Raw genomic sequence first — 22,495 nt, 5'->3', positions numbered from 1 at the left:
CCAGACTAATCTAAAAAGGTTAAAATGAATGAGATAAAAAAAAATGTTAACGCACAGCATTAGATGAACAAATTAAAAAACATTTGAGATACCACTGGGTAAAAACCAATTAAAATAATTAAGTACAAATGAAATGAATAGACAGCTATTAAAAGAAAATCAGGTATCATAATTACCTTATCCCAGTGCTCAGGGTGAGTGATATTATGTAAGCTTTTACATCAGCAGTAGCCTCTGCCCCTCTGGCATCGTTTGATGTCCTCCCTTCTATGCACAACAACCAAATGTGTCTGTTTTTGCATTTTGGTTCTGTTATGATGGTGAAAGACTGTCTTGCATTTTTAAGCAATACAAAGGTACCATATATTATAGAAAAGCAGGGCTGTGAATACAATTTGAAGCCAGTCTCTGATTATAGGACACTTATTTAACTCTTTGGCTAACATTAATGGGTGAAAGTATTTGCGAAAACCCTGTTGGTTTAATTTTCTGAACTGCTATATCCTCACTAGGGCCACAGGGAGTGCTGGAGCCTATCCCAGCTGACTTTGGGCCAGAGAAGGAATACACCCTGAATTGGTGGCCAGCCAATCACAAGAAACAAAGAGACAAACAACTATTAACACTCACACTCATACCCAAGGGCAATTTAGAGTGTCCAATCAGCCTACCATGGAAACCAGAGTACCCGGATAAAACCCACGCAGGCCCGGGGAGAACATGCAAACTCGACACTGGTGGATGTGACCTGCATTTGAACCCAGGACGCCAGAACTGTGAGGCGGATGCGCTAACCACTTGGGTCATGAACATTTTAATTTTATATCTATGTTTATATATATTAAAATATTAAAAACTACAATAATTGATTTATAATTAAAAAGGAGGAGTATTACAATTATAAAGGAGACTGTCAGAGGGGATCAATAAGTGCTTAATAAAGGGTTAATCTTTCAGATTTAACAGGTTTGTCAAGAACTTTCTGTCATCAAAAAGACGTTTTTTTCACTTTGCAGGGACTCTAAAGTAGATGAATGCAGTTTCATGGAATTACCATAAAATATTCATTCTAAATTAGCAATTTAGATGCTTCTTTTGAACAAGCTTTAACTCATACATACCAAAATGTTCAGTAATGAATCAAATACAATCTTATATAAAACCTCATTAGAAATCCATTTTTTTTTTAAACAGAGAGAACAATTTGTCATCTTCTTTTTTTACTGTTTTAGCAACAAAAATGCTGTACTTGAATTTGGGAGTGGCTGAAGACTCTACTTTGGTGTTTTCAATTTTTGATGGCGGGCAGGGCTGACCTTTGGTTTACATTTGGACCACAAGCTGTGCTTTTAAATGATTGATGTTAGAACCTGTGCGCTACCTTTTTTATGCTTTTAGGTTGTGATTAATGCAAATTGAGTAGGTCGCTTCTTACGCCATCAATGGCCGTTGACCAAAGAGAAAAGTTTTTTTTCATCTGCTGCCAAATCTCCCACTTCAAAACGAGTTGGACATCTAACAAGGTCAACCAGGCAGCTAATGAATGAATCATTTTCCAATTATGAATTCCTTTCTGTCGATCTGGACACTACTCAGGTGGGAAAAGTCAAGAGGCTGTGATATTTAATTGTTTCATCAATTTCATATTAGTGAGCTGGAAAATACACGCTTGATTGTAGAGTGATTCATTTCTGACCAGCAGATAAACACAAGATTTTTTTTTCCTCATTTTCTTTCTGATTGTGATTTCAAAGCCTTGATATGGGGTGTTCTATGAATCGATGCGGAATACAAAGGTGATGTGATTCATGAGAGAAAAATGCTTTTTCATTTGACATCATCACTGAAAATTCTCTGGTGGAGTGGTGTTAAACTGGTGGCTCAGGTAAATTCCTGCGCCCTCACATCATTTTGTAAGGCCCGTAAAATCTAATTACTTAAATTGCTAAAATGAAATGGGACATTTTAGTAGTCCAAAAATTTAAGAAAATTGAGGGTTTTTTTTCCTATGAAGATTTTTTATGACAACATTTCAGAGAATATTTATTGTTTTCTTAATTTTATTTTATTGTAGTCTTAATTAAATCCAAAAAAAGGAAAAATATTTTAACAGCCCCCCAATTTTTGAATAAATAATAGAATATATTAAAATTGTTACTTCACATGAGAAAACAAAATATTTTAAAAAGTGTTTAGATTCTCTAATAATTGTATTGACAATTTTGAGATCAACAATGTCTCTGAGCAGTGTATTAACTATCGAAACATTAATTTTCTTATTGATTAATATATTAATCATAGTAGCCTTAGTTTAACTGATATTGATGGAGCAAGAATTTTGACTATGAGGACCTAAAGAATATTCATTCTTTCATTTACATTTCATGATTTACAAAAAACAGCCAATTCAGTATATTCAGGTTCTAATAAAATGATCTAACTTTATACTACAGATTTCATTTTCAGGGTTGTAGCAGACTCCCTTGGCCAGCACATACAAGAGAAATAATGTTTGATAAAACATTTCACTTTTGTTTAGGGGGGGGGGGTGAAATCTATTGAAGGTGAATCATTTGCTGTCATACATAATTGCACTTGGAGTATCTTGGACACGTGGAATATTAGGCTGTCAAGTCAAATGTCTAAGGCCTATTTGTCTCTCGGATTACAAGGAAATTGCTTTCTGGGTGTTGAATCACTATTAAGAGCATATGCAAAAAGTCGCTCACAATCCCTGTACAAAATGATGATAACAAATACATTGAAAGCAAAGCATCAAATAGAAGAATCTGGCATCCTCAATTGCTCTATTGAGGTTTCAATGGAAAAAGGCACTCAGATCAAATGGCCGTTATTTCAATCAAATGATCAAAATAGTTTGAGAGACTGCAAAAATCCAGTGTTTTCATATGGAGTTTTTGCAATTTGCAAATTGAAAGTATTTGAAAAGCTTCTCATTGGCTGATATTAACGTTGATAGCATAAATTGTCAAAAAAAAATCGCTCTCGGAAAAACTATTAGATTATGCTATTGAAATTGAGTGAAAAATGAATACTATTCTTAATATGGTCATGTAAATAGTGTAAGTGACTACAGATATTTGTGCAGGAGCTATCCAACTTGTGTGTTTTTTGCAGTTAAATCAAATTTTGGGGGAAAAATCATTTTAATACAGTTTTAGTCATTAAAACTAAGAATGGCTGTAGAAAAAAAAGCTGTGACTTAGAGCTAAATATAGCCTTAATGCCTTAATGTTTGCATTTGAGGGGGACTAATCTTATCGCTGAGTAGAGTGACGACAGTATTGATTCATACTCAACAACACAATTAATGACGACAGGGAAAGCTAGGGCAGCGAAAGATTTAAAGAGGGCGCAGAACTGAAATGAATGACCCACGCATTAATGAATAGTCGCTATCCCAAGGGGGAGCTGAAAGTTTAATTATGCCAGGAGACTTTTACTGGGTGGCATAGAAACAAGCGTTGGCATGATGAGTTGGTGACGTCAACACACAAACTCATGGGACTTCTACTAGGCCTGCTGGTGGGCGGAGGTGGTGGTGTGAAGCCAGCATGGAAGCAGACAATGGAATCAGCTTAATGAGAGGTACGAGAAGAAATGTATGAATAAAAAAGATGACATATTTCATGTGTTTGGTGGCCAGGGATCAGTTAACAATAGGAGAAAAATACTTGATTTCATTAATTAAATAAAACATGGTAGATTGAAGTATTTGGCATCTCGGTGTGTGTAGTTTTTGAATTTTTTTGTTACGTTTTTGACCTTTCTACTGGTATCGATTACCTCAATATAGTTGGTACTGTATTATCTGTTGTACTTTTGTGGACTTGACTGAGACAAAAATACTTTGGCTCATCAGTCAAGCTTCGAGCAATGTGGGGCCTCATATGGGGGGATTTTGAGCATTTATTTTTTCATAATCTTTGACCGACTTTTATCATTTGAGTGATAGTGGGACTTCAATACTTATCCCAAAAAAAGGGAATTAGAGAGCTGTAGAGAGTTGTAGTATAGAACTGGCTTATATATTGACTTGTGGCCAGAGTTTAGTTAATCAGCCATGAAAAAAGGTGAACATGCAGCCTGTTCCCACAGGGGTGAATAATGATCAGAGGTGCAAGGTCTTCCTATCAATAACCACTCAAATCAAGTCTCCAGGGTGAAATTGCTAGACGAAGAGCAACTTCAAGACAAACAAAAGAATGTAACAGATTAAAGTTAGTCATGTTGAGCTAATTAATGACAAGAATTCTCATTTTTCTGCAGTAAATAAAATGGTAGGTTTCATGTTTCAATGGTTGAAGGGCGATAGACATCCAAAAATAGAAAAACATATTTAAAAATAATGATTCCAGGATATTCTCAAATTCAAAAAATATTATTGCATATCTACTAACACATTTTGTATGGAGTTATTTTAATATTTTTGAAAAGAATGACTTGATCACTTATTCATAAAATAAACAATTAACCATCCAATTATTTTAAACAATAAATAAATGGCATTGAATACTTTTTTCATTTAAAAAAGAAACACAATGAGGTTTACAGACCTCGTAATCCAAATTTATTGGATGTCTCTTGACTACAACAGCAGTCAATGAGATAACATAAAAGACATCACTAAAATATCTTTGACACTGAATTACTTGTATTTGTAATTGCTTTACAAAGCCTTCTTTGATGCAAGATAGCAAAGATGTACTAATGTTTCAAGTAGACAGCCCATCCACGGTCATTTAACACAGATGCCTCAAACAGTCAGGAAATCAAATTGTCTTCCTGAGTAATGAATAGTAGGAGATAAGTTACTTAAAGCTTTGAAATCAGTAATCAGCCAGTTCATCGAGAGATTTATGGTCGAGTGCCTACTTCTAATAATTAGGCATCTGATCTGAGGAAAATAAATTAAGCGTGAGTTCTCAGGGTGGCATCTAAAATCTGGCCTAAGGGAAAAAAAATCAGTAGCATAATAATTAACAAGTCAAAATGCCTGTCATACATTATACTGCATTGAAGGGCGCAATCGTGGCTTGATACATGTCAAGGTTAAATATAGAACAAGGTGACAAAAGTTTCCAAATAGGATGATGAATGCGGTTGGTGGATTCAATGTTAACAAAAAAAAGCTGTCCGATTGCCGAGAGGATGTTGGAAGCGACTTGCGAAAACGAGAGACAGACACGAAAAGGGTCGATCATTAAGCGCTTCATCTTCAGGCTCTAATAGATGAAGAGTGACAGCCACCCTCCGATCAATCAATCAATCAATCCTTATGTAATCTTCTCCGGCCAATCCTGTAAAGCATTAATCAACGCTTACGGTCATACACGGCTACCTAACACGTGCCATTTTCGTCCTCTGGATGTCAACAGTAATCCGATCTATTATTGTAAACATAATTCAAATGAACCAAAAGAAATATACAGACCACGCTAATCCGTTATCACCTTAACACAGGCAAATGGACTTTTATGGTTTTATACCTGCATTACGGTTATACTTGTTGTTTTCAGTTTAGCCGCTATGCAAACTCCCAACACACCTCTCTAGCGCAAACCTCGCCAGATCAATGACACAGCATGGGATTAGGTTTTTAATTGCATGCTATGCTGAAGGGTGGGGGTTGTTTTAATGAGACCGATTCCCATTTTCTTCCTGACCTTTGAGACTCTGCCCTACAGGTGTCCATCCTCTGACTTAAAAGAAATATATGATCTAGGAGGACTTCCCTTTAGAGGTCCCCAACCTATGTGAGTTCCTCCGCGGAGACTGACATTTGAACCTGAAGGCTTTTGTTTTACTCCAAAAATGTAAATGTATCAATTCTCTGCAGCATCGTATTGTTTTTAAAGTTTTTCAATGCCATTTGTGGTAGTAGACGACCAACTATGTGGGTCCTTCCATCATCTTGCTATGAATTTTAAAGTTCATCACTAGTAGACGTCTAATCCATTTGATCTGGGAGTATGAACTAATGTTCATTCCCTGGCAATCTTCCAACTTCAAATGGATTCGAGATCTATTGCGGTCTATACCAGCCAATGAATGAATGATCTCTTGTTTATTCTATATACCACACCAGAATAAAGCTCAAGCCCTGGGGTCCAAAACTGGCCCACTGCATCATTGAATGTGGACTGTGGAATTTTTTTTTGCTGAAATAAAAGTAATATCAAATATTCTATAGTGCCACAGAAAGATTGAGGCCTACTGTAACCTTAAAGGTAGTGTGCCTGAGGAATATAAAAATTGGAGAAAAAATACCTCAGGAGTTCATCATTATTAATGTTGTTGTTGTTGTTTTCTATTGACAAAGCTGAATAAAAACAATAAGATCCCTAATGGATTATAGTGTGGATAAACAGCTAAATGTCTCCAAAATAAACAGGCAAACATACTTGTTTTCTAAAGGTAAGAATAAGCTGACAGCAGAGGATAACTTAAGGAGATGCAACAACATTCATGAAATTGGATATCAAATTTGTAGTTACTGTTATTAAATATTGTATCTTATGCAAAGATTATCATGCAAATTTATAGCCATCTTAAGATAATAAAAATATAATGTGTACTTACAAGGGCTCTGGTATCATAGAAGTGCCATCAGTGGATTGCCGTCAGGTGCTTCTGGTTTTGTGCAGAAATCTTATTGGTTAAAATGCCTTTGCTGGAAGGAAAACTGCACTCGAGGACCAGTTTTCCCACCCCTGGATTAGTAGTTATTTTCTTTTAATATCCCTTATCTTGTCTTGAGTAAAGGGCAGCAGAAGCATTTGTCCATCACACAAGGCTGTTTTAAAATGGTGCTAGCCCCCAACTTGACATTTACAGCGATAAGCACTACCAATATTAAAGCAGACAAAATAAAAGCTAAACGAGATAAGTGTAGAAGACATGGCTGGCTCAACGTGAAGCTTGTATCATTCAAAACTCATTTATTTTTAGATAAACTGCAATGTCACAAGAGATTGCTCCTTTGATTGAGTAATTCATTGAGCCTTTAAGCAAGTTGCCCATCATAATCCCTTTCGACTAGCATTGATAGTATTGGACAGAAATATGACTCAATGTAATAAAAAACTGTAACAAAACAAAAAAAAAACATTAGCGCAAAATGTATAGCTGGCTTGCAAAATGCACACCATAATTTGGAATGAATACTACAAGCTGAATAACCTGAGGCAACACTGACAAAGCATATGATTTACTTGGGAAGGAGCATCTATATACGTTTGTACAAAATACATGTGTGCTCAAAAGTACATGTCTTGGAATAGTTTTTGTCCCATTTCAATGTAGGCTTCCTTCTCCTGTGCAGACATCTGTTCTACAAGCTCCGGCCTCTGGCTCACTTCTCTATAAGAGAACGGTCGGCCTCCCACCATCACCATGGGCTCATCTCCTACCTCCTCAAAGTCATCGTCATCATCCTCCTCCTCCTCCGCAACTCGCACAGGAGCGGCAGCGGCTATGTGAGGGGGAGGACCGGAGGGCGCCTCGTCGTCGGATTCGCTGGTGTCGCTCTCGGAGTCGCTCGCATTGGCAGTGGTGGATGCTAGCCCCCTGGTGGCGGTATTAGCTCCGCCTCCACCTGGTGCCGGTACAGCTCGTTTCTCGTGGATGAGAAGGGCACGCATTACTTCCTCGTTTTCTTCGGACAGGCCAGCTCCAGGTTGACCGGCTCCGTCCTGGATGCCGGCCACATTGTCCCCACCTGTGGAAAAAAATGTATAAACTGATGCAAAGTCTATTGAAAAATGTAAAAAATCATTGTCTGCCTTTGTCGATGATAGACGTTCAATTTGTTTGAAGTTTTACTAGTGATATCATTTAAAAAAACATTAACTTTATACATTATATTAACTTTTCTGATCGATAATACATTACCGCGCTTGCTTATTCAGACCCCAACCAAGCTCACAAATATTTCAAACCGAGCGTTTATGATTGAAAAGAATTTTGGTGATGTTAGTCATTATCATAACTTGACCAAAAGAGATAACCGCCTTTGAACAGAGAATGGAAACTATGGGAAACGGCAATTAACTTTAGATGAGCAATAGAATAATGTATATAGACACGGTACAGTGTTAGCCAATTTGCCAAACAAAAATATGTGAACGTATTCTCCCTATAGATTATAAAAAAATAGCAGTAAAGCACGACTTTTATACTATACGAGAAAATAGCCTCCATAAATGGTAATACCTTCATTATAACATCATTCTCAAGGTGGCCTACAACAAGCTACAGTGATGAATACCCATCAACTATTTGCATTTGCATTTAAAGACATACTGGCTCTCGCTTTGGGAGTTTTTCTTAATCTATTACAAGAATCCGTGAAAAAAAGCACACTTACGGTTCTTGAGCATGTCCATCTCGTTGTAAGCTCCCTGCACAGTGCTCTGTGTTAACCAGACAGGCCTCTCCTTGGTTGCCGTGGCCTCATTTGCTTGCTTTTGTAGGTCATCCTGCGCCTCCATATTGATGACAACATTTTGTGTGTAAAGGTCAGCGTAGGATGAGCCTTTGTTGGACCAGGCTTCCCGGTGTGGTCCACTTGCAGCGTTAGCAGCAGCCGCCGCGTTGCGTTCACGACTAAAACAAAGATCCACGTTAGTGGCTTTCTGCTGCTAAGTCATATCCCCAGGATTTGAGGGCCCATATGACTATAAATGTGGCAGAAACTAACCTTTGCTTGAGAGCAGGGATCTCTGTGGGTTCAGGCTCCAACAGATCGTGAGACAAGTTCACATCCTCTGTCTCACGGAGAAGCACATAGATGGGCTCTATCTGTTCATTAAATCGTGCCACCAATGTCCTTGCATCGGGACACACTGATTCATCTTCTTCTACTTCCGTCTGACAGAATGTGCAACGGAATGTACCTGTGTGAAGACCCTTATAAGAATTTACTAGGAACCATGAGATCCCTACTCTAAAATCCAGTATTTAATCTGTTTCCAACGTAGTAACATTGTATGTCAAAAGTTGTTTTTCATTAATTGAATGCTGTACTATTGAATTGATACTTGTTTGGATAAAAATGCAATGTGGTAATTGGAATGGAATGAGTACAAACGGTGCCTTTTGTCAAAGTCAATGAACGCCAAGATAAACTGTTGTTCAATCAAATGTGATTGAAATAAAAGCTTTCAGCTCCAATATGAAGATATTAATGTTCAAATGACTTAAAGGAGGAAGGTGTTGCAACAATTTATCTTCATACATTCATTTTCTGAACCGCTTTTCCTTGCAGGGGGAGCTGGAGCCTATCCTAGCTAACAACAGGCACCAGGCAAGGGGATGTCACAACAATGGATGAAATAAAACATTGTGAAATAAATAGTTTATATGCATGTGTTCCAATTTTAAAAGTATCAGAATTTGGCTTGTCTAAAGGATTGCAAATGTGTTTCACTTTAATGACACTACAGACTGACCCAAGACCACCCCTCAAGTACTGTAGTTTATCCCACAGTGCATTTTTTTTTCCTCGAGGGGGTATGCTATGAACACTGCATTGCGCAGCTAAGGGGTTTGGGACCTTGTATACACATCCTCTTCTTCCTGTAAGAGGCCATCTGCTTCCCGTGCTGATTTCACTGTCAATAATGGGACCTGTTCCAGCATTAGCACAATCCCCGCTTCTACTTTGTGTGTCACCGTTTGTGTGAAACTAAGCCGAAAAAAGCCATTCAGACTGGAAAAAAAATCAATTAAAATACTGAAAATGCAAAGTATGTACAGTCCCTGGTGCAGATGAAAGCTAATTATATATTTGACATATTTTCCAGTCACTCAACATTGTGTAATTATGTGAGCAGAAACGTGCAAGTCCAATAATACTTAAGTCCCACAAGAATAAGAATAAATAATATCTTTCTAACATGTAAAATCGATTATGCAGTTTATTTGCCAAACTAGACAGAGTTAAAATATAGATGACCAAATAAGTGACTTACTTGAGTTAGTTTTTTTTTTTTTTTTTTTTAATCTTACCTGTCATGGGGTCAAAGAGCTGATTGGCTTCAAGATCAGTGAAAGTAGAAAAGCAGCAGGGACATCGGAATGAGGCACGGTTGGTGGAATCTCGTTCATCCGTCTCTATACGTCGTCTCATGTGATCCAGTTTGTACTTGACCACATTCACTAAGACTCTGTCAGGAATGAATGGCCAATTTTACCCCAATGCATACAGTGAAGCAAAAATGGCTCTTAATTCTGTAGCCACTGATGATTATGGCATCCTTTTGGAGGTGCACACTGTGCACTTAAGTTGTTGATGAAATTGCTATTTTCCTTGTTTTATATTGCAAAAGAAATTGTGTATATTTATATTTTGTCGGACTGATAAAGAATAATGTATATGAAAAGTAATCAAGGGAAAAATCACCTATAATTGATGAAGTAGTAGTTATGTCGCGTTGTCTTTCCATCTGGGGCCGTCTCTACTCTCATACGACACTTGACAAACTTATCAGCTTTCAAGGTGTTGAGTACAGAGCGCAGTTGTTTCCGGTCAAACTTGAGCAGCTCCAGCATGTCTTCCTCACGGACGCACGGGTTGCGAATGAGCACATCTAAGGCCAAGGCGTGCTCGACCCCGTAGAAACCCCTCACTACCATCTTGGCGAGACGCTTCAGTGCAGCAGGGACCTCGGTCAAGAGTTCTGGCTCCATCATCTTGTGCTATGGAAGAATGTGGTCCAAAGGATGAGGGGCAAGGATTATGTTAAAAATATAACTATTGACACGTATGATGTAATCATCCATACAATTCAAAGTATTATGTTGTTTTGTTGTGATTGTATTCAACATATCCTTATCAAAACTTGAATGTAAATAGTAATCACTCATATAATTGATAGTATATTAACAAGCCACTTTGAGGCGCCATTAGTATGTTAACTTGTTGGAAATCGATACATTTTAAGATCTTTATTTTAAATGAAATCAAACAACACTGCATTCAAGTTACATAGTATCCACACTATTTTGGGTATATTATAACGTTGGTAAATAAGATAACGATATCATATTAGAATGATATTGATGGAGAAGACTGATGAATGTGCTTTCTCACCAGTTCAACTTACCTGTAAAAGTCCGTAAAATTCTAAATATACACAAGATCTGTCCTCTGGAGGCGTTCTCGCTTCAGAGAAATTACAACATTATTGAAAATAAACACGGGAGTAGCTAAATTTTAGGTTTGATGGTTACATTTAATAGCACGCATCCTGTGTCAGATTTGAGAAGATACCCCGGAAAGACAACGTAAAACCGGAATAAAACGTCTTTCTTTAATCTAATTGGACGACATAAACATGCCTAACCCAATAAAAAGACAAAACAGTGAGGTGGGTGTTTCTAATCTCACCAATAGTCTTGCAGTTTATCACAGGTAGGCGGGGCTTTGTCGTGTTATTTTTCCGGTACACTGTCAAGAACTGCTGTCAGATCATGGCTTCTCTTGATAGAGTAAAAGTGCTAGTTTTAGGCGATTCCGGCAAGTACATTCTTTTTTTTTTAATAACGTATGTCTTATGATATATTTATATGCACATCGCATCTATAGCCCTTAATAAAAAGTATCCTATACCGCAGTTGTGGCTCTACATGTCATGTTCCAGTTTGTATACTGTACTACAAAGTTGTAGCTAGATATTGCTTTTTATTTTTTTATTACTGGTTAAATCACTGTCATATATACTAGCCCCTGAATTTAATACAAAATTAACTCTATCTTTTCATGCTGGAGTTTGGATGAGTTGTTTAACTGATATAATAGTTTAATAAAGCCTTTGCTCAGTCCATTGTGCTTTGCCTGTTTACAGGTGTAGGGAAGTCCTCCTTAGTCCATCTTTTGTGTCAAAACCAGGTTTTAGGGAATCCATCCTGGACTGTTGGATGCTCAGTAGATGTACGGGTAAGGTAGATTTCCCTTAAGATTAACACTGACAAAACTGCGGTCTTTCATTGTGGACAGTAACATAACATCAAATGTGTTTGTCATTTTGTAATACAGGTTGAAGACTACAAAGAAGGAACCCCGGAAGAAAAGACCTTCTACATTGAACTATGGGATGTCGGGGGTTCGGTCGGCAGCGCCAGCAGTATCAAAAGCACCAGAGCTGTCTTTTATAATTCAGTCAATGGTAGCATTCCATCCATGCGTCAAGAATATTTCTCAATCATTCTTATTCTCAACTCTCTTATCATTTCAGGAATTATTTTAGTACACGATCTGACGAATAAAAAATCCTCTCAGAATCTCTATCGGTGGTCGCTGGAAGCTTTAAATAAGGATTCGTCACCAACTGGGGTCATTGTCTCAAATGGGTATGTGCTTTTGATGGTGTGCTTTGACATTGAATGTTCTTTTTGAGGGTTATCTGTAAAGTGATAACAGATTATTGTTTTCCTGCAGTGACTATGACCGTGAACAGTTTGCAGAGAATCCAGTGCCATTGCTCCTCATTGGCACCAAGTTTGACCAGATTGCAGAGACCAAACGGAGTGAAGTTCTTACCCGAACTGCTTTCTTGTCTGAAGACTTCAACGCAGAGGAGATCAATCTTGTACGTCTTTTTTTTTTTTAATTCAGGAAAACTGCTATAAGTACTACTTGCTCATCAAGCCTTCACATTGGCAATTAAAATACCGATGGTGACACCTAGTGATTGTTTAGATAGAAAACATGAATGTCAGATATACAGGAGGTTTTTGGAAGAGGTTCTTCATTACAAACCACTTTTTAATAGTCAAACAAGATCCAGCATCATGAATAATAAATATGAAAATGATGCTTTCTTCCTCCAGGACTGCACCAATCTACGATACTTGGCTGCCGGCACCTCTAATGCAGTGAAACTGAGCCGATTCTTTGACAAGGTAAGATTAAGTGACAAAAACGCAGAAGATTGTATTGACATGGACTTTTAAGTGTTATTTTTCAAGTTAAGTTAACTCTTCTTCAAAAGGCGGTTCTACGTTGAGGCGCAAATTTACCATGTTTAAACCATTTGTTAATTCATTTCTTGAATCATAAAGCTTTAAAGCATTTAGAATGTGTTAAAAACATCAACCGTATCTCCACATAGGTGATTGAAAAGAGATATTTCACAAGAGATCCAAGTCAGGTGAGTTCTTTTAAAGTACCAGTATTTCTGCTTGTAAAATGTGTAAAAAAAATCCCACAATGTTTTTCTAAATATTAGTATGAATATTAAAATGTGCTTAAATCTTCGAGCATAGCTATGTGTTGTGTGTCTGCAGATGGCAGGTTTCACCGACCGAAAGCGCTTCAATTTCAAGAGTTTGCACTATGACTGACATTTCCATCTTTGGTTTAACTTTAACCAAAGCAGATTTGTCACACAACATTTTCACTTTCTTTTGTTCCAGGCACAATTAAATTTACAATTACAACTCAAACAAGCTAAGTATGCGCACTGTCTAATAATAAAAAAAGACGAAAGAAGCTATAAGTTGTCCACAACTATTTTTTTTAATTCATAATACAAATCCACATGTACATACACAGTCATCATGTGTTTAATATTTTTATGTTATGTATTTGTCTCATGCTAAAATCAATAAAAATGCTTCTCCCTAGTAGTGCGGTTTCTTTCTGAATGAAGTACTATACTGCTTTTTCTTTAAAAACTAAGAGCAATGATGATAACCTGCCTGTATTTAGCAAGTCAAGCAATTCTGCAATATGCTTACGCCACAACTTTCCCTTGCATCACTTCCTTAATCCAAGGAAGGAAGCAGTAAACTTTAGTGAAGAGATGTGGAAAACTACAATTGTTATAGTCCTCTTCATAGACAAAGGCTAATATTCCTTGAATTTAGGTATTGCAGATTTTTGGACCTCCAGAATCCCCTTTAAAAACATATGGAAATGATAGTTATGTTTTTTTGAGAGTTTATATGTTTTGTGATGCTTTTAGATCAAAACTTGCAATGTAGTAAAATATACTTTTTTTTTTTTTGCAGTGATCATCTTAAAATTAGAACTGTTAGAACACACGCACACACACTTCCACACAATCATCAAATCATACATTAAAACATGTATAGATCGGTATATCGCATTTAGTGTACGTACATCCATTTCAGAGTTTTATGCTCTTTTCCGTTTCACAGTACCCTTTGTGCAAAGTTTGCGGGTGAAGAACAAGCAGCATTTGAGAGTCACTAACAGTGTAGTGGCAACTACAGCCAAAAGGAAACCTAAAACATCCAGGCTGTGATACTGGAACCAGTTGAGGTCATGTGCAGCTGTACGTAAATGTGCGGCTCCTTTATGCCTAATGACAAACTCAGTCCAGAAAACAGCCAGATCTAAAGGTTTTATGAGGCGATCCAGGTGAAGAGCGGACAGTTTCTCCATTTTCTCTTTGTACCTGTACGAAACCACATCATTATATAAGCGAGGCCCTTAATTCATATCTTCTAACCATTTACAATAAGGCACTCGTAGAACTGGTGCTGTACAATAGGGCGATATGTATGGGGAAAATGACATATAATTTTCTATTGACATTTTATGTCTCTCGTCAATTTGGCCTAAAAAAAAAACATTTTCTGTAGTGCACATTTTAGACAGTAGATGACGCTCAATTCGTCCGGATTTGCTACACTGATGAAATCCCAGTTTTACCACCAATTGGCTTCAAGTCAACCGTAGGTGAGTAATGCATGCCAAAGATATGAAAATAGCAACGTATATGAACAAAATTAGTTGTAATATTAATATAATTTAATGTATTATAAATGATATGTGAATGTATTATACAACAGTCTTAAACGTCAACATCCGTAATGACAAACTTGTCTCATTGTGCCCTGCGATTGGCTGGTCACCAATTCAGGGTGTCCACCACCTATGGCCTGAAGTTAGCTGGGATAGGCTACAGCACCCCCCATGACCCTAATGAGGATAAAGCGGTTCAGAAAATGTGATGAGATGAGGTGATAGGAGATTTTTTTTTTCCATATCACACAGCATTATCCAGGCTCAGAGTAGTTTTTATCAGAGTTTGTCAAGAAACTGGTCAAAGTGAATGAGTGGCAGTCACTTGTTTGGGACATAATTCCAAAATGACCTCAGATGCATCGAAAATATGCTAAAAAATTGCAATATAATATAAACTATGATGTATGGCATACATTATCTCTAAACATGACACAATGTAGAATATTTAGGATAGCAGTTATTAACTACGGACCATTTATATTCTTAATTATTGTAGAGAAGGTTTACTTATATATTTTTTTGGAATGTGTGAAACCTGTTTTACCTTTTGTTGTTGCTCATATTATTTAGAGCCACCAGCAGTTTTTCTGATGTCACATCGTGCATGCTGAGTTTCTCAGCAACACCGCGGACCACCATGCGGTGAACGTTATCCGACTGGTCCCCAAACAGTGGAAACATAAGCATGGGGATGCCATTGCAAATGCTTTCATAGATACCATGAGATCCACCATGGGTGAGGAACAATTTAGCTTTAGGATGAGCTGAGGAGCATATAAAAAAAACAAAAATACTGCAAATAGATTACGGCAAATCTTTAGTTTGTGTTCAAAACCAGATTACAATTGATAATACATTCCAGTCTGCACATTGTTGACTAAAATAACAGGCTTACCTAAAAGATCATTTTGAGGTAACCACTTCATCAGTTTAACATTATTTGGCACATTCTTTAATGGAACTCCGTTATACCGCCACACAACCTGTAACACATTCTCTTTACTGTATGCAAACCACATACCTGTCAACCTCGAACCATTTGTGATCTTACCAAATTTTGTTTTCGCCCTTACATATATGTATAAATACATGGAAAATCTTACCACTTTACTTTTTTGTAAAAAATCACGAACAACAAGTAGACATAAACATGAAAGTAAACATAAACAAGGGAACAGGAAACGGAAATCACATGGTGAAAGTGTTACAAAACGAAATGTTTATCATGATCTTTTTTTTTTAGCCAATCAGAGGCGCCGGTACATATATCACTTGGCAGACATGCGTTTCCGGGAAGAAACAATGGCGGATGGTGAAAAATGGCTAGAAAGTGCCTTAATTTATTTTTTTTTCTCAAAATCACCGTTTAGCGTACCATTTTCATGTGTACAGCGTACCAATATAAAAATGGGCTTTCAGTTGTACCAATTACGGCGAGAACGTACCAGTTGACAGGTATGAAACCATGTCAATTTGGACTAAATTGTGTTATATGTTGTAGAACACGATTTTTATCGTTTTATTTGTGTCTTACCCTCTGTGGAATCTTCCGAAAGGCATTCAAGAACTGTAGTGCTTTCTCCTCTGGCATATTAGAAACCATGGAGCCCAGAGTAAAGACGATAAAACCGTCTTCTCCTGAGCCTTCGATAAACTCCTCTAAATCCTGTCAGGACCAACCATGGCAATATAGTCAGCACATCAAATGTATCTGTAGTGTGTTTTGCAAATATTATATTATATTATTATATTGTTGACTCAAAATTCAATGATTTAGATATATAGATAAAGCCATGATTTTTATTATTATAGCATGGGCCTTTTTCTATGTCATTTTTATTGCTATTAGGTTGTATAGCAGTTTGGAAAACCCTCTTTTAACTGTTTATATGACAGTGCCATTTGTCCAATTTATTATGATTCACTGAAGCTGGTATTGCGTGAATACATTTCCTACTTGGTTGTTAACCCTTCATATAACTGTTGGCTAATATTGATGGTATTAGACGTCCAATCCAATTTAACTCACAGGGGGAAATGTCCCAGTCAAAATGGTTTGGACATCTAAGCGCTGTCAATGGATTTGTAACATGAGCATCAAAAGCCAATTCTCCCAGTTTAAATGGATGACAATTATTGTCAATGGCAGGCAATTAGTAGTTAAAAATATCTTGCACTTTTCTTCATTCTCTCCCACTGTTTAGTTATAATGGTGTAAATTTGGCTGTTTATGTTGCTGCAAGAGAGTATAACAAATATTTTCTTTAACAGCATATTATGTGTTAAACATGGCAACAGGATTATAGAAGTAATCACTTAATCCCTGTTAATCCTTAATGTTTTCATTTGATTTACTTAATGACTGAAACAGTTGTATTTAAATGGTCAATGAAGGTGTCAAAGACAGTAGTTAGAGTAGTGCACGTTTTGGATGGTTAACACGGACAGATTAGAGCTGATTTTGTCAAAAGGAAATGTGTGTTGTCAGTATTTAGTGTGCTCTGAGTGAATCCAGATGTGATACGTGGTCAGAATACTTACTGCAGGCAGGGGCTTACTCTTTGCACAGTTGATACCGCCAATAAAAACCATGTTAGGCATCACGGGTTTGGGCCACTCCGTAAGAAAATCATATCTCAAAAGCCAAATAGCCGCATGGCTTAACAATGTCTTATAGGTCATATCTTTCTCCACAAATTCGCTGACTAGCTCATCAAAGTGTCCAAACATGAGCTTGCACATATAAGACTCTATCACCCCCATTACATTGTTTTTCACCCTCTGCGGGAAGGTCATGACATCTGTGTTACCAGAGTAGAATCTAGGAACGTAAGACAAAGGAACAGGGCATCGGTTGGCTTTGGAATCTAAGTCGCAGGGAAGTCCACGCAGGAAGTAAACAGCCGGGATTTCAAAGATACGAGCCAGGATGGACCCACACGGTAGGAAGGGGTCTGTCAGCACCAGATCAAAACCTTCACCTTTGAGCTGACTCAGCAGAGACGGCTGGGTGAGGATACTCCTACAGCCTTTTGCTTGGAAGGTGGTAAAATTGACCAAAAGTTCTACGTTAAAAAACAAGTCGGTGAACTTCGGCGCCCTTGCAAAGACACTGCCTTGGAGCTGCTTAAACGAGCTGTCCAAATCAGCTTTGTTGTAGGGGACTTTGTAAAACTGAGTCCTGTGCCCCTCCGAGTTCTCCATCAGCATTCCACTTTCGGGGACTAAAACCATTACATCGTGTCCTCTGTGAGTCAGCTCCTTCACCAAGATTTTCATGCTCAGCCAGTGACTTCCATCCACAGGAAAAACTAGAACTTTCCCCCCTTCGGCAGGCCACAGAACGGAACAGTAGATCACGGCTAGGAGTCCGAGAGTAGAAAACCACACCCTGACTGCCATTGCTTCCTCTCTTTAGAAGCAAAAGTAGCCACAACACACACAAAAAAAAGAAGCAAGAACGTGTTGTTTTCCCAGTTGAGGTGTGTGCGAGTGTGAGCAAACACGTGGTTCTGGAAGCTTTTATATCAGCCATCTACAGCACAAGACGCAGTGGTGGTGTAAAGTTACAACAGTTAATCATTTGCTGACACGCTTTTCATTATTTTCCCTTTTGTACAATAACTTATCCCTTGTTATGTTCTTTTTACTCATTGGCAATTGCATTTTTTTATGGAAATTTGAAGATTTGCAGAGACCAGGAAATGCATTTTTTTCCTGTTTTGAAACCAGAAAATAACTTAATAACTTTTTAAATAAAATTTTTAGTCAGGCAAACATTAAATATGTTTTGCTTGCCTCTTAACTAATCAGTGGCAGGCAAAAGATTTAGCGCTTTTCGAATGGCTTATACAACTGATTTGTGCAAAGAAGTACAAAGTTTACTTAGAGTGTGCCTTTACTCCCCCCACCCTTGAACTTGTGTGCTCATCGACCCTTTTGTTCTTTGTTTATATTGACATTTCCTTCTGGTCATGATGAAGGTATTCCATATTTTTGCACATTACCATTTGGTATATATGCAAATAGAAACTTTTAAACTTCTGTTCAAATTTCTAAAGCAACTCAGAGAGTAGAATTTTTCAAGACTATTTTGTATATGCGGTTTAAGCCCTTAATGGGATAACTTAAATGGGCTGTTATGCCTTAAAACCTTCAGTTTTTCAAAAGCCAATAAGCTAAAAAATGTAACAACAAAAGAAAAAAACTTTATACTAGTTGTAATAGTAGAATGAGGTTATGAAGGATATTTCTTTCATGTATATACATGACCCAAGTAGTATATTATTGTACTATATTACATTTTTTTTAACCAATCAGGAGTCAGGCAAAGACAAAGTTTACATAATTTAACATTTCAAGTTTAGTGTAATAAAGAAATGAAAACTTAACCCACGAAACTTGATGTGAGTTAATTCAAATTATTTTATCAATTCAATAATGCTCATATTATGAAAACACAAAATGGCCTGTTGCTTAAGTGAAATTAGCAAAAAACTGATTAATGTTTACTTAAATTCTTAAATTAGAATTACTAATAGTTTTTTTGTGGAGATTTCCTCCTCACAAAAAAAAGTACTTCCTCTAAAACAATCCCCTCCGCCTCCAAGTTTTGAAATGAGGACGACACCCCCCCCTTTCTTCAATCACTTCCATGTGTTATCTTTAAACTATCAAGTTGCACTTTGCCTATACTTCCACACACAGTCACGCACACACACACTTACTACTTTCTAGGAGTGCACGACTGTGTTATTCTGTCCTTACGTAACCCTGCATACACCCTTCACGCGTGTACATTTGCACGCACACTTCCACACTCATTGTTAGGTGCCGTGAGAAGCCTTACAAAAAACAAAACAAAAAACTGAAAAAGAGGAAACCAACTATGGAGGGTTGGATAACATCAGACCAACATTGTCATTTGTGAAATTCCCAACGTGCCAAGGCTCGCTTTTGCAATTACCAATAAGATAATCAGAAAGACAGAGTTATATTCACCGTGCTCTTATTTCCTATTTGTTTTGCTGTTTGGCTGGCTACAATTGCGTTTTTGGGGTCATGACCTTTAAAATATAATTCTACGTGAATGATTGTCCATCTCCTTGTGCTTTGCAATTGGCTAGCAACCAAATAAAGGTGACCCCGACCGACTACTCCTCGTATTTGGCTGGGAAAGGCCCTAGCACCCCCCCGCGACCCTTGTGAGAATCAGCAGTAAGGAAAATTAATGAATGGAAAAACAGGGTGTTATTTTGGCTTTAGAATTAGTTTTTTTTAGATGATAACGGCATTTAAAAATACAAGATTTTTCTTCTATTGTTGTTTTCTGTAAAAGAGCCCATTTAAATTGTGATAATATTTCATATAAAGGACCACTGTGCTCTCATTAAATAATATTAAAATAATAGTTGGTCTATGGCCTGATACATACATAGAGATTTACATTTTTTTTCTCTTAAATTGTACGATTACAGTTTTAGAGATGTTTTTTTTCCAGGCTACATCATTTTGTGCGGTTTGTTCATTCAATGTTGCCTGCTTTTAACAATTTAAAAGAGTCTGAATGCAAGTTGCAACAACTTTGCAAAGTTTAAAACCAACCTAAGGCAAGAAAACACTCGGAAAATTAAATGTTTAGCTCCCCCTGCTGCAAAACAGAACAAAGGGGGTAAAACAAAAAAAGTTAGTTTTTAAAAAAGCAACTCTGGTCCAGGAAGCAGCAAAAAATGAACGCACGAGGACGCTATTTGTTCATGCTTGCGTTTAAAAGGCTTGTGCTTAAAAATAATCTAAGACCCACTGCAGAAAATGTAAGGAGCTACTACATAGTCATTAATAAATAAATTAGACCAGATTAACCGCAAAAAAATGAGGGATCTCTGTATGTTGTTCAATGTCTGTTAACACATTTTAACTTGATACAGAATATCTTTACTACAGTACAATGTGTGTGTCCTTGAAAATGACTGAAATTGTGCCTAAGCAATTTAATGAAATAGATGACTTATCTATCTGATTTCTCAGTTATATTAAGGTTATAAAATCTTCGATAGATTCCTCTTAGCAAGTAGCTAAACAAGGAAAGCAATGTTATCATTTCAAGTAATCTGACAGCATTCATTCATTCATTTTCCAAACCATGTATCCTCACAATGGTCACGGTTCTTAAAAATCTATTGACCTATTTTGCTGTCGCTTCATCAGAGAGCTGCAAGGTGACACAGTAAATATGTCATTAAAGAATGCTGATTTAAACAAAGCTGCAGGAAGACGTCTAAGAGCAAACTAAGATTTAAACTGTGCCAACCTGTTTAACTCCACCACTTGTCTGGTTTTAACTCAACAGGGAAAATGAGGACATACCAATGGATTGTAGTTTATCGACCCAGTTATCTGCCAAGTCCAAGGAACACACCGTCAGCTCATTGCAGTTAACGACAACATTTTCCATTTTAGGTCCAGCTAGATGAAATGCACTTAACTAAAGTCCTGAAAGAAATTACAGTATACCGATATAATGGTAAAATGTCTTCTATGTTGACGATATATGTGAAAAATATATACAGAATAAGCAAACTAAAATCCTCAGTAACATTTTTGATGGATTATACATTTTTTTCTATTCCAGTTATAATAAAAGACAATTCACATTAGAACTGCCGTATTGACTGTACATACACATTATATTTGTTTTGATGACAATCATAAAAGTACTGTCTTGTAATAATATTTATGCACTCTATTTTCCATCTGGGTCATTAGTCAGTCTGTCTCCATTACCTTACAGTAAATATATATTATATATTATGTATATACACATATATTACATGCACACTTGCTTGAAGCACTTCCATTTCAAGAAAAGTTACTTTTCATAGAATAAAGGACCTTGACCCATTTTTTAGCACAGTTTCCCTATTAGAGATTATATCTAATTTACCTGTTTCTTTTTTCAACTTTAGCTTCATATAATTCTCAACAAAATAACTGATGAAAAACACCACATGCATAAAGTAAGAAAGATATATATAGTTTTGTTTTTGTTTCCGGATGTTTTACCAATTAAAAACATGTCATCTGCTCAGCAGAGTGTAATTACCTTTTTCCCACACCACGTTCCCATCGGTGTGAGCCACACTCATCTCTTGGGGTATCATGTAGCATTCCCATTGGACTTATACACACTAGCTCACACAAATGCATGCAACCCACAGTCATATGAGCCCTTGTTGTGAAGTCTTGTGTGTGTGTGTGAGTGTGTGTGTGTGTGTGTGTGACTAAAATCTGCATGACAGTCTGCACTCACAAAAGCTTCTTGTAAGCCTCAGTGAAACCCAAGTACATCAAGCATTGCACGCAACAAGAGAGTCGCTTCCATTGTCCCCCTTCAGAGAAAAATGTGCTCAAAAGCCACATCACTAGCTAAACTTTACACCAGGGGACACCAATAATAGTACACGCGGTCATCAGCTCTCCCCAATGGACCACTTCAGGAGCACTAAAAATGCCACATAAGCAATATATTTTTCATATTTTGTCCTTCAAGTACAGCTCACTTGACTTTTGTAGGAAACAAGCCACTGATTTCATCAGAACAGACAGTGTTCTTTATACTTGACCTGTGGCTTACCTCAGACATGGAAAATGGCAAATCTACTAGGCAAACACACACCCATGTCTGAGGTTCCGTTT

General features: G+C 37.2%; 3 protein-coding genes across 3 annotated transcripts; 1 reads left to right on the top strand and 2 right to left on the bottom strand.

The window, feature by feature from the left end:
• Positions 1–7,215: 7,215 nt before the first annotated feature.
• On the bottom strand, positions 7,216–11,325 carry gtf2e1 (general transcription factor IIE, polypeptide 1, alpha). Its single transcript, XM_077728110.1, has 6 exons — positions 11,130–11,325; positions 10,427–10,722; positions 10,033–10,190; positions 8,723–8,918; positions 8,390–8,628; positions 7,216–7,741 (listed from the first exon to the last, which is right to left on the bottom strand). Exons 2-6 carry the CDS (start codon positions 10,714–10,716, stop codon positions 7,281–7,283), a joined length of 1,344 nt encoding a protein of 447 aa, XP_077584236.1. The 5' UTR covers positions 10,717–10,722; positions 11,130–11,325; the 3' UTR covers positions 7,216–7,280.
• A 94-nt stretch (positions 11,326–11,419) lies between these two features.
• On the top strand, positions 11,420–13,650 carry rabl3 (RAB, member of RAS oncogene family-like 3). The gene is made up of 8 exons (XM_077728116.1): positions 11,420–11,542; positions 11,871–11,962; positions 12,062–12,191; positions 12,261–12,375; positions 12,464–12,614; positions 12,856–12,927; positions 13,137–13,175; positions 13,312–13,650. Exons 1-8 carry the CDS (start codon positions 11,497–11,499, stop codon positions 13,366–13,368), a joined length of 702 nt encoding a protein of 233 aa, XP_077584242.1. The 5' UTR covers positions 11,420–11,496; the 3' UTR covers positions 13,369–13,650.
• Positions 13,525–18,311, bottom strand: LOC144204247 (UDP-glucuronosyltransferase-like). Its single transcript, XM_077728114.1, has 5 exons — positions 17,342–18,311; positions 16,335–16,466; positions 15,696–15,783; positions 15,345–15,564; positions 13,525–14,447 (listed from the first exon to the last, which is right to left on the bottom strand). The coding sequence occupies exons 1-5, from the start codon at positions 18,200–18,202 to the stop codon at positions 14,165–14,167; spliced, it is 1,584 nt and encodes a 527-aa protein (XP_077584240.1). The 5' UTR covers positions 18,203–18,311; the 3' UTR covers positions 13,525–14,164.
• Between the last annotated feature and the right edge of the window lie 4,184 nt (positions 18,312–22,495).

Source organism: Stigmatopora nigra, chromosome 11 (assembly GCF_051989575.1).
Source record: "Stigmatopora nigra isolate UIUO_SnigA chromosome 11, RoL_Snig_1.1, whole genome shotgun sequence".
NCBI classification, from domain to species: Eukaryota; Metazoa; Chordata; class Actinopteri; order Syngnathiformes; family Syngnathidae; genus Stigmatopora; species Stigmatopora nigra.
Note: the sequence above shows the minus strand (reverse complement) of the source record. Positions and strands in the feature narration are given on the sequence as shown.